This window comes from Hordeum vulgare, chromosome 3H, assembly GCF_904849725.1.
Source record: "Hordeum vulgare subsp. vulgare chromosome 3H, MorexV3_pseudomolecules_assembly, whole genome shotgun sequence".
Lineage (NCBI taxonomy): Eukaryota > Viridiplantae > Streptophyta > Magnoliopsida > Poales > Poaceae > Hordeum > Hordeum vulgare.
In genome coordinates this window covers 23149819-23162232 of record NC_058520.1, presented here as the reverse complement: position 1 = coordinate 23162232, position 12414 = coordinate 23149819, and the positions used below count along the sequence as shown (strand labels likewise).

At 41.8% G+C, this 12414-nt stretch overlaps 1 protein-coding gene across 2 annotated transcripts; it reads right to left on the bottom strand.

The window, feature by feature from the left end:
- Positions 1–834: 834 nt before the first annotated feature.
- Positions 835–4546, bottom strand: LOC123439354 (angio-associated migratory cell protein-like). 2 transcript variants are annotated; one of them, XM_045116079.1, is made up of 11 exons: positions 4401–4546; positions 4265–4312; positions 3768–3812; positions 3456–3575; positions 3002–3147; positions 2719–2866; positions 2210–2293; positions 1990–2105; positions 1551–1609; positions 1318–1408; positions 835–1211 (listed from the first exon to the last, which is right to left on the bottom strand). In XM_045116079.1, exons 1-11 carry the CDS (start codon positions 4510–4512, stop codon positions 984–986), a joined length of 1197 nt encoding a protein of 398 aa, XP_044972014.1. In that variant the 5' UTR covers positions 4513–4546; the 3' UTR covers positions 835–983. The 2 variants fall into 2 exon arrangements, with proteins under 2 accessions (XP_044972014.1, XP_044972015.1); XM_045116080.1 differs by having other exon boundaries at positions 2755–2866.
- Positions 4547–12414: the final 7868 nt, after the last annotated feature.

The window sequence follows — 12414 nt, the reverse complement described above, 5'->3', positions numbered from 1 at the left end:
ACCGCCCATGCATTTAACTCATAGATGTATATATACATGCTTTATTATGGACTATATATAGATGTATGTGGACATGCTTTAAAGCGTAGATTTATTTATTTTATTCCGTATGTACTCCCTCTGTCCCAAATTAACTGTCTTAACTTTGTACTAACTCTAGTATAAATTTATACTAAGCTTAAGGGTGTGTTTGGTTTGAGAACCAAAAGTCATGGAATGCCATGGTCCCATTCCAAAGTCATGGTTTGGTTCCATCCTTGTGTTCAGTTGATGATAAAAAATGTCATGGGTTGGTTCCGTCCCGGTGTTTAGTTGGAGAGATAAAATGAGAAGAATCTGTAAATGGTGAGATTATATCTCTGAACAAATAGAGTTCTTTGCATTTGATAAGCCTATAATTTAAATTTTCAGCAACATTTTCATTCTATTTTCAACACATGCAAATAAAAATATATGATCATGAGTACATACCAAATATTTATGAAAATTAATCACAAAAATGAAAAAATAATCACGAAAATGAAAAAAATAACCACCAAAAAATAACCACGAAAACTTTTGTTCGGGTGCGGGGGTGAGCGCGGTGAGAATTGCTTGGTTATTTCTTTTTTCCTTGCTTTAATGGACGAATAACGAGTCGGTTCCTCCAAATCGGCGGAATCACTTGGTGAAGCATGTGGAGGGAATATTCCCTGTATGCGGATGACCCAATTCTGATTCCTAACCCAACTAAACACGAGAACGGCTGCTAGGGATGAAACCAACCCGTCCGATTCCACCTCATCCTGAAACCAAACACACCCTAAGACACTTATTTTGGGATGGAGGAAGTAATTTGTAGTCGAATCTCTAAAAACACTTATATTTAGGAATGATGGGAGTACATCTCAAAGATCAGTGCCACGTTACGAGATCCCCATGATGGCCACAAGTAGATTTCCTGACCATGCATGCAAGCCAATGAAACCAATATCTCGATATTTCTACTTGAACATGGATATGTCAAAGACGCGGGCAGACTTATCCGAGGAGACCGAGACGATGGAGTTGCAGTCAGCGGAGACGGCCAGCGACTGCACGGCGTCACGGTGGCCGCTGAGTATGCGAGCCAGCTCCCCGGAGAGGCTGTCCCAGACGCGCACCGTGCCGTCGATGCATCCTGACGCTACATACCTCGACGAACCTATCCACGCCAGGCAAGTCACGCCGTCCTGCTTTGTCAGACACCACCAACAGCAACAAGTTAGCTCACAGCGACATACAGTACAAAATACACTTGCAAGACAGCCGTAAAGGTCAGCTGATTTCTACACCCACATCATGCTCGCAAACGGATCGAATTGCTTGGCGTGTGAGGTCCCAGATGATGAGAGTCTGATCGATGCTCCCTGTAGCCACCCAGTTGTACCTGCAGAGAACAGGGGTGAAGCTAATTTACTCGCATTAACGGACGATAATTGTGGTGGTTTTTGACAATTTACTCGCAACAGATCTATCATGCATGCATACAGACTCGAACATTATTCCAAGGACGTATCACGAAAGAGTACCTCGGTGAGATGCCAATGCACTCGATGGAATTAGTGTGGCCAACTAATGAACCGACAACCTGCAAAAACAGCCAACAAAACCTGTTACACACGAATCAGACGTCACCCTCAGAGTTACTGTAGATGCAAAACAATGGCACATGCTTCTAAAAGTTTGAAAACTACCAACTGAGCATGCGACTATCCTAAGAAAACAAATCCTACAGTATCTCAAAAACAGAAACTCTGCAGAAATCACTACAAGCAAAATCAGGTGATCAATAATTTATTTATTTTACATGATCTACAATGCAAAAGTAGAGCCATAAACTGCATCAAATACTTTCCATTGTAAGACAACTTGGATGAGAAGGATTCAAAGCTCATTCAGCATGTATGGGGGTGACTCATGAACATTTTTGTTAAAAAAAAATAGTGCAAAATCACGACATACACCCACCTGGCCTGATTTTATGCTCACAATGTGCACAGAACTATCCTGAGAGCCACTAACAATTGATTGGGAGTCCCATGTAATAGCTAAACATGTCAGTCCTTGAGTATGATAACCATGACCTGGATGGCGGTAAAACGGTCACATAATAACATTCAGGTTAACAGAGAACACAGATATTCAACCATATGAATATATGGTAATTGCAACATAGGCAATAATTTACCTCGAATAACATGTCTGCAGTGTGCACTTTCAAGGTCCCATATCCTTAGTGTTGCATCATCTGATCCACTACAAATAAGCTTACCTTCAAAAGGAAACATGTGAATTAGCTAAAAAAGGGTATGCTACATCGGGGATCTGAACATCAAGTAAGCTGGTGAAAATGGATCTAAGATGTTAAACCATCATAGAAGTCATTCTTATTTACATTTATCATCAACTTCTAGTTTCACTGAGATTAACTTAGAACACAAGTTAGTAGCAGAAATCTTAAATACACCATGATCCATAAGTTCCTCTGAAATCTGAACAAATATGAAGAAGCTGTATTGATAGCTAAAATCAGATTGCCATATAAGGTGAAAATTTTCACGCGTGACGTTCCAAAAAAACAGGACCCAATAAAGTCCAGACTGGGGTGATTTATTCTATACCATACTAAGAGGCAGCTTCATAACGTTAACATATACAGTATCAAATTAAATAGCATTAGAGAAAATTACTCAGTACCATCAGGTGTAAAATCACCACATGTCACTGTGTTACCGTGGCCAGCAAATGTATTCACAGAGGCATTGAGGTCCGCATCCCACATCCATATGTTGAAGTCCTCTGATCCAGCAATTATAACGTGACTTTGCAGATGCCATTTAAGCCACTACAAAACCAGGCATATAATTAATCAGCGAGTACCTATATATACAGTTTAACAGCAGGAAACACGGATTTTGCAATTGAAACAGTTAGGTGGTATGTTCAGCTAGACAGATTAAAGTGATCAGCATCATCTCACCTCAAAGCCTGATTCAGAGCCCTCAAGGGTTCCCTGAAGTGTTCGTGTAGCTGTATTCCATACATTTATCTGTCCATCCATACTTCCACAAGCCACCAATTTCCCATCTGAACTGAAAGCCACAGTGCTGACAGTATCGTTATGTCCTGTATCGGCAACATATATTATATAAGCTTCGTAGACAATTCTAGGGATGCATCGGTAAATTAAGGTACAAAATCCTATGCAACAGGAACATAAATTTAAAGATTTTCCTAAAAAAACAAAGAAGAAGACTTGATGTGATATATCAATAATACGTTTAGAGTTATATATAGCTAACAGAAATAGAAACAGCACATTTAAGAACTAATAGTAAAAGTGATAAGCATAGGGAAAGTCCCGAGAAACATTTACATACAACAAATCGACTAAGGAATTTCCCAATTAGACTAAGAAAATGAGTCAACCATACCAGGCAGCTCTTGAACATCCTCTGCAGATCCAATCCTCCAAAGAAACCCTCTGTCATCTTTACCTCCAGAAACAACAAGTGATGCATCTACAGGACTGCACGCAGCAGCAAATACCTCATCTGTACCCAAAATATCAAGAGCAGCTATTAATAATAATATATGTGATTTTCAATGCAAAGGTACTCTGGAAGCGGATGATACAAGAGCAGACGACAAATTGCATGCATGGTGTATCAAACGTACAAGTGCGAACAATAAATCATAGTCATAAGACACTGTAAGCTATACTAGTTGGTTCAACGAGATCTTGCCTGTATGCCCATGAAACGCATATGCTGAATGATCCTCAACCTCATCTGAAACAACATAAATTAGAGGGCACTTGAATTACTAGCACATTATGCTGTCAGGGGGTAAGGAAGTTCAGATTGTCTAAAGTGTAGTGCATGTAAAATGAAGAACCAGATAAAGAATAACATGGTGCCAAGGTTTACATAAAATAAATAAATAAGGTACCCTAGCTAGAAGCCTGATCTCATTTACAAGAAAATATATTCAGTTTAGAAGGCAATATTCAGTCATCACTAGTAAAAGACAGTATCTATCTTATTCCGTTAAAATCATCGTCGCTCTCAAGTAAGAAGGGACACAAGCATAATACTTAACCATGTAAGCAATGCCAGTACGTACAGCTATACTAAAACAGATGAAAGATACTGTAGGTCTGAATTGTACGCGAATTAGTTGTTTTCTCCGACACTTTTTACGGTTCGGGGGTACTACGTGGTAAGAAAAAAAAGGCACGTACCGATCATGTCTTGGTCCTGCTCGTCGTCATCGTCTTGGTCGGGGAGATCTGAGCAAGGAAAAATTAAGCACGGAGCAAGCAGAACTAAGGAGAGACTAGAAGCTGTTTCTGTGTATGACATGCTGCTTGTATTGACCTTCCTCGTCCAGGGGTATCTCATTGATGATGTCATCGTCGTCGATGAAGACCTCCTCCCCTTCGGAGCCTTCACTCATGACCGCCGCCGCCGCTGGTGCCGCACGGATCATCGTGGCTCTGAGCGCCCGGGGGGGAGGGGAGGGGAGGGGTGGCGGCGGCGGTCGTGAGGGGTCGCCCTATGTATTGAAGCGAGCACGAGGGACCGCTCGCTCACAGTCAGAGTAGGATTCCGCATGGGCCGGCCCAATACATGGTAAAAGCTTGTTTTCTATTCGTTTTTCGACCCAGCTGACACGGTAGAATCGTTTTCTCGTTAGGTAAGGTGATTATTTTATTTTTACTAGCAAAAGGGCCCGTGCGTTGCAACGGGATAAAAAAATGCGTGATAATTTTTTAAATCAATAAATATTTTATGAATGAAAAACTATTTTATAAGTCACAAACGATTGTTTTTTTGAACTTTTAGAATATTTTTCCATTCATGATCATTTTTAGAATTGACAAAAATTTGCACAATTTCATTATAAAAAGTACTTCATGAACTTAAAAAAATCATGAACATTGTTTGATTTCTCGAATATTTGTTTTCAAAATTTCAAACATTTTCTGCAAAATCGCGAGTATTTTTGAGTCCACAAACATTTTATAATTTATTAAACATTTTATTTCAAAATTCCCACTTTTTTAAATTTTCAAAATTTTTGTGAAGCCTCAAATTATTTAAAGTAAAAAAACAAAAAAGGAAACCAAAAAGTAAAAAAATAAAAAACAAAATGTAAAAGACAGGCCGTCTTGACATGAAGAATCTGGGCCCTTCATCCAGGATCAGATGGCCCAGCCATCCAAGAAGAATCTGGGTCCTTCTTCTTCCCCTTTACTCCAGGTCGAGGGGCGAGGCTTCTCCCTCCCTATCGCACGCCCCCGCCGTAAACCTCTAGCTCGCACACCGTCGCCTCCTTCCCTCCCAGAGATCTTCCCTGCCCACCTGCAACGCCGCCGCTACTTGCCCCTTCCTCCTTCGTCGCCTCACCTCCCTAAACAAATTTAAGTCAAGAATTTTGGGACAGATGGAGTATTTAGAAACGAAGAAAGTACATTTTTTGGTTGACGGGTCCTCAAGAGCAGTGTGCTGTACAGCAAACGTCATTGCTGCAAGGAAATGCAAGTCCTAACAGAAAATTCTAACGTCGGAGAACAATCCCCAACATGACTAACTGTCTACACTAACTTTCCAAACTGATGTCTACACGATCTTCACCTGCATATCCGACAACACATGCAACTAATCTCAGTTTATGGCTACAGGGCAAAAGTCAGCTAGGAGTCCTATTACAATTAAATTAGTAATCCAATTAATATTGACCAGGAGTATCTAATTAGCACTAAATTCAAAGGGCACCAGAACAAGATGGTTGGTTGCATCTAGCAAATATATGGGTGAAAGCAAATGGCTAGATCAAATCAACCATAGGCAAAAGTGGTTTGTCTTGTGATTTCTCTGAGAAGCATTTTGCAGATTAAAAGACCAAAAGCAAACACAAACACATATTACATCCAAGTGGCATTCAGATTTCACGAAATCGCAATAAAGACCAAAGCAAACACATACGCTCGTGCAACAACCAGTAGCACATATCAACTGGGTAGAAACCCCTCAGGTAGCAGGCTAAAGAACGACAAATAAGTTTGTCGCATCACCGAAGTTGGGCATTACAAGTTCAGTCTGTCCAAGCTTTGTTCACTGGACCAAGAGCCGATGGTACCAAAATGCTAGCATCCTAATGCACCCGCAAATCCCACATTAGGGCTTGGGTGACAGGGCCAGCCCGAACTTGGGGCTCTTCTCAATGGCCTTGGTGTCAACCTCGATGGAGAAGGTGATGAGAGACATGGGCCTCCACGCGTGTTGGATGAGAGCACTTACGATGCCAAAGTTGTTGTAGCGCCCCTTCAGGGTGGTCAGGGGGTCCAGCTCGTGCTGCGTCCCGACAGTGATGGTGTTCTCGTTGCTCGAGAAGTTGTGAGCGATCTCTGCTCCCACAGCAGCGGTGAGCTGCACATGGTGGTAGTGGGAAGCAGCCAGGGTGTTTCCCTTCTTGTTCCTGAATTTGATGATTGAACACCATAAGTACTACATTTATGAATACTATATAGGCCAAATTAGTTATGCGTCATGCAGAAGATCATGCAAAGACAGAAACAGGTGCTCTTTGACCCTCCTTCGGCAATAAAATAATCGGATTCAGAAGCTAACAATAAAGACTGGTAAGGGCAATTGGGAATTGTAGAATGTAAACGACATGTTAAGATTAGAAATCAAACAACTACAGATCTACCAAAGCTAGCAGTACACCAAAACACTGGTAGAAACAACTTACAACATCAACGAAGCAGTAAGATCTTGGTTAGTGTGGCTCACTCTAGCATTGTACTTGGTGAAGTCCCCAGAGGTAGTATCAAATGCAACATCAAGACCAAAAGCAAGAGCCTTAGTCCCAATTACACCAGAAATGTTAACAAGAGGGTTTGGATTTAGGCCAACACTGCCGTTGATGCCAAGATGGGGATGCAAGTATTGAAGTTCAGCGTGAACCACGAGAATTCAGATTTGTTCTAAATATTTATCAGGCTACAAAAGTGAGAATTGGTAATACAAAAGCGATGTTTGCACCCATAGTTAGCAAGAATTCATATGCACACTAAGAGGACATCAGAAAGATAGTTCAACACTGATACAAAAGTAACAACTTTGATTTAACTCAAAATTGATCAACCGGCGTGTCAACAAATGGAGCTATAGAATTCAGTGAAGTATGTACTCCTTGTGATTCAAAGAGTAAACTTCCAACGACAGCACTACCTCTCACATCCTTTAGCAACGGGACTCCATTGATTAAATCATGCTGGTGTAAAAAGAGTAAGTGATTACTACAGGGCAGCTATAGATTAGCCACCAGGAAAAAAGGCAATTACAAATGGAAAAGTAAGCTGGCATATTTGTCCATTGCTTAGTGTAAAGAGAGAGCACAAGCAACCATGCATTTTCTATCACTTATAGATAGCCCAGTTCATGCTTAACAGAGACCCATCGCCGACCCGATGCACCTTGAGGCAGATCTTCCTTTGTATCTTGACTGATATGCTGCATAAAAGTGTTGTTTACCATCCATAGCACTAGTGGAAAACGGGCCTTTGGCGGGGACCCTTTAGTCCCGGCCTGCCTCTGGGCCGGGACTAAAGGCCCGGCCACGTCGCCCCAATTCTCAATGCCTCCCTCAAGGCTTTAGTCCCGGCCCGTAAGGAGCCTTTAGTCCCGGTCCGTGTCCCAGACCGGGATTAAGGGCTACGCGGTGGGCAGTGGTGGTGGCAACCGTTCGTATCCCCCTTTAATCCCGGTTGGTGGCTCAACCCGGGACTAAAGGCCTAACACGTGGTCTGCCGTAGTGGTGGCAACCGTTGGTATACCTCTTTAGTCCCGGTTGGTGGCTCAACCCGGGACTAAAGGCCCAAACGGTTTGCATCCCGCGTTGTTTCGGGCGATGAAAAGCACGAACCCAAGCAGAGTCGCCATTTCTCTGTTTCTTCTTCTCTCTCGCTCTCGCTCTCTGTTCTTCTCCTCTCTTCTTCCCTTCTCTTCTTCCATCATGCCAACTCGCTTTGAAGAGGTGCTCGCACATGGCACGACCATGCTCGATGTCGTGTACACCATATATGAGAGAAGAAGAATGTCATCTCTTATTGTGGGGGTCGCTTCTACTTCCAAAGAGATTGTCCATTTTGTACACGAAGTGCATCCAGTTTTTAACATAACCCTCTCAACTTTCTCGCACATGCTATGTGGGTGAAATGATGATAGCATGCCAACTTTCAACATTTTCAGAGTTCATTTGTAGTGCTTTTCAATTTCAGGGTCAACTAGCTCAAAAAAAAAAGTAAATGCACGAAGAATACCAAATGAAGTCAGAAATTGTTGAAATTTTGTGATGTGCCTTTGAATGGTGCATTTTGAACACACAAAAAGTATGGATTTCAAATAAGTTCAAAAAAATGAAATCCCTTTGTAAGAGATGAGTTCTCGTTCGAAACGCTCATACTTCGAGAGAGATTGTCCGTTTTGTACACGAAGTGCATCCAGTTTTTGTCGTAGCCCTCTCAACTTTTTAACACATGCTATGTGGGTGAAATTATGATAGCATGCCAACTTTCAACATTTTCAGAGTTCATTTGTAGTGCTTTTCAATTTCAGGGTCAACTAGCTCAAAAAAAAAGTAAATGCACGAAGAATACCAAATGAAGTCAGAAATTGTTGAAATTTTGTGATGTGCCTTTGAATGGTGCATTTTGAACACACAAAAAGTATGGAGTTCAAATAAGTTCAAAAAAATGAAATCCCTTTATAAGAGATGAGTTCTCGTTCGAAACGCTGATACTTCGAGAGAGATTGTCCGTTTTGTACACGAAGTGCATCCAGTTTTTGTCGTAGCCCTCTCAACTTTTTAACACATGTTATGTGGGTGAAATGATGATAACATGCCAACTTTCAACATTTTCAGAGTTCATTTGTAGTGCTTTTCAATTTCAGGGTCAACTAGCTCAAAAAAAATAAGTTAATACTTTGGATTGTCAAAATAATTACTTTTGAAAATTGAAAATAGTTTTGCATTATTTATTCAATTTCAAACACTTTTCATTATCATAGTTTTGTCAAATTCTCAAATATGCAAAACGAATTTTAATAAACATTGTTTTTAATTGAAAATAGCAAAATAGTTAGTAGTTTGGATAGTCAAAATAATTACTTTTGAAAATAGAAAATAGTTTTGCATTATTTATTCAATTTCAAACACTTTTCATTATCATAGTTTTGTCAAATTCTCGAATATGCAAAAAGAATTTTAATAAACATAGTTTTTAATTGAAAATAACAAAATAGTTAATAGTTTGGATAGTCAAAATAATTACTTTTGAAAATAGAAAATAGTTTTGAATTATTTATTCAATTTCAAACACTTTTCATTATCACAGTTTTGTCAAATTCTCAAATATGCAAAAAGAATTTTAATAAACATAGTTTTTAATTGAAAATAACAAAATAGTTAATAGTTTGGATAGTCAAAATAATTACTTTTGAAAATAGAAAATAGTTTTGAATTATTTATTTAATTTCAAACACTTTTAGAGAGGAGCTCGATGGAGAAGCTCCGACGGGGCTTATAAACAAGTGTTAGTCCCCCTCGCTGGGCGAGGTGGGACTAAACTTATCGTGCAGCCGAGGAGGGGCTTTAGTCCCGGGTGGAGCCACGACCCGGGACTAAAGCCCCTCGCCTGCCGCCTGCCGAGGAGGGGCTTTAGTCCCGGTGCGTGGCTCCAACCGGGACTAAAGGCCCGTGCTTCCCGACTTCTGGTCTGCCCGAAAAAGGGCCTTTAGTCCCGGGTCGTGGCTCCACCCGGGACTAAAGGGGGTCTTTAGTCCCGGTTCGAGCCACGCACCGGGACTAAAGTTCCACCTATATAAGCGGGACTTCGAAAAATTCCAACCCAAATCGTCCATTTATCTTCTTCTTCCTCTCATTCTCCTGCCCGGCGCGGCACAACGACCAACTCAACGACGCCGTCAGGCTGCCCGCCGTCCTGCTCGCCGTCGCCCGTCGTCCTGCTCGCCGTCGCCGTCGTCCTCCTCGCCGCCGCCGTCCTCCTCGCCGCGCGCCGTCGACACCTCCGGCCGGTAAGCCCCCCGCCCCCTCCTCCCCAACACTCCGACCAGTAGAAGAAAAGAAGAAAAAGGAGAAGAAAAGAAGAAAAAGGAGAAGAAAAGAAGAAAAAGGAGAAGAAAGGAAGAAAAAGGGAAGGAGAGAAGAAAAGAAGAAAAAGGAGAAGAAAGGAAGAAAAAGGAGAAGAAAGGAAGAAAAAGGAAAGAAAAGAAGAAAAAGATTTTTTTGTCATTTAATTCCTATTGTTATTAGGTTTGTGCTAGATTATTAGGGTTAGTAATATTTAGAATTAGGAAAAAGGAAAATAAGAAGAGGAGGAGAAGAAAAGAAGAAAAAGGAGAATAAGAAGAGGAGGAGAGGAGAAGAAGAGGAAAAATAGAAGAAGAGGAGAAGTAGAAGAAGAGAAAAAAATAGAAGAGGAGGAGAGGAGAAGTAGAAGAAGAGAAGAGGAGAAGTAGTAGAAGAAGAGGAGAAGTAGAAGTAGAAGAAGAAGTAGAAGAAGAGGAGAAATAGAAGAAGAGGAAAAAATAGTTTAGGGTTACAAGAAGAAGAAATATTGTATAGTGTATATGCTTAAATGTTAATAGTGTTTCTTAGATTATTGCTTAATTTTGCTATTGTATATGCTTAAGTGTTAATAGTTTAATTTTGCTATTGTATATGCTTAAGTGTTAATAGTTTATTTTTAGCAAGAAAATTAATAGAACTAGTTTATTTTTTTAGTTCATTTTACGATGCCTATCCCGCATCCTCGTCGTCGACTCGGCGGAGGACACCTGCTTGATCAGAGGGGCCCTGTCCGGGACTGAGCTCCGCCCGGCTGGTATTGGGAGGTGCTACCTTCCGGGGGCGTAGGTTGGTGAGGAGCCAGCCCGTCGTTGACCCGATCATTGTTTGCTGGCGGTCGCGTGGGCCAGTGAGGGTGCCGAGGCTTCCTGACACCGCGGAGGTGGTACGTCACCGTGTCAGCGAGGAGGATGACGTCGGCCAGCACAACACGAGTCCATCTCGATCACCGCCGCCGAACTTGGGTCGTCCGTCTCCGCCGCCGCCCGCACAGGATACTAAGCGGAAGCGTGCCACCAAGAACGCTCCGCCGACGATTCCTAAGCGACGGAGCCCCCCAAAGCGCAAACGGTCGCCCCTCCCAAAGGTACCTCATGCTAATCTTCCTATCAGACCTTATGATCGTACCCCCGAGGAAAACGCCAGGATAGCAAAGGAACATCATGATGCGCAGATGAAAAAGAAGGAACCCGAGCCCCGCCCGGAATACACCGAGAAGCAAATAGCATGGGCAAAATACTTCACGACCCTTCCATCACAGTATGACTTACACCATAAGCCTGATGACTATACACGCACATTGCAGAAGGAAGTGAAAAAGAGCAGGTCACGTGCAAGTGCAAGTGGGAGCAAATCAAGTTCAACTACAAGCAAGAAAAAATAAGACGTTCCTCAGCTTGGACAACAGGCCAAACAGTCGATCTCACCCCTCAAGGTGTTAACCGAGAATGTTCCCCCTCCGGTGCAGGGGCAAGCTTTTGAAATAGCAAAGGAGTGGGCGGCTCAATGGGGTGTCTCGGTTGAAGATGTTCTGGCTTCCCAAGACGACAGGTTACCCAAGGCTGTGGTAGCCCCTAAGCCACAGTTTGTCATGGGAGAGCATTTGGTCAGCAAAGATGATCTCCCAACAAATATGCGTTACTTGCATACATGGTACTTAAGTGAATCAAAGAATGGGAGAACGGGAGTACTACGGCCGCCCCGAAGAAATCCATATCGACTTTGATGAACTCTTCCAGATGTACAATGGCGACGCCCTCGACAAATCGCTTATGAGTTGCTATTGTCTGTAAGTTTTTCAATTCGTTGTCTACATATAACTTGTTTAGTTATTTTAATTCATTGTCTATATATAACTTGTACTCTATTATGCAGAATGAAGATTTTGGATTGTAAAAGTAAGAACATCCTAAATATTGGGTTTATTGACCGAGATAAAATACATATAGCGACGCTAACTGATAAACCCAAGGAGACGGAGGAAAACGTTCTAAGGTTTCTAATAGATCAAAATTTCTGTGACCACATATTGTTTCCATACAACTTCAGATGAGAGTCTTTACTCTGTTGTGTCCATTCACTTATAAGTGTAATTGATAAGTTACTGACACACACACACATATATATATACATGTGCAGTTTCCATTGGATTCTGTTGGACATTCAAATTGATAAGGGAAGAGTTGATGCCTTCGACCCATTATCGAGACCCTTGGAACAGTTCCAAAGCCTGCA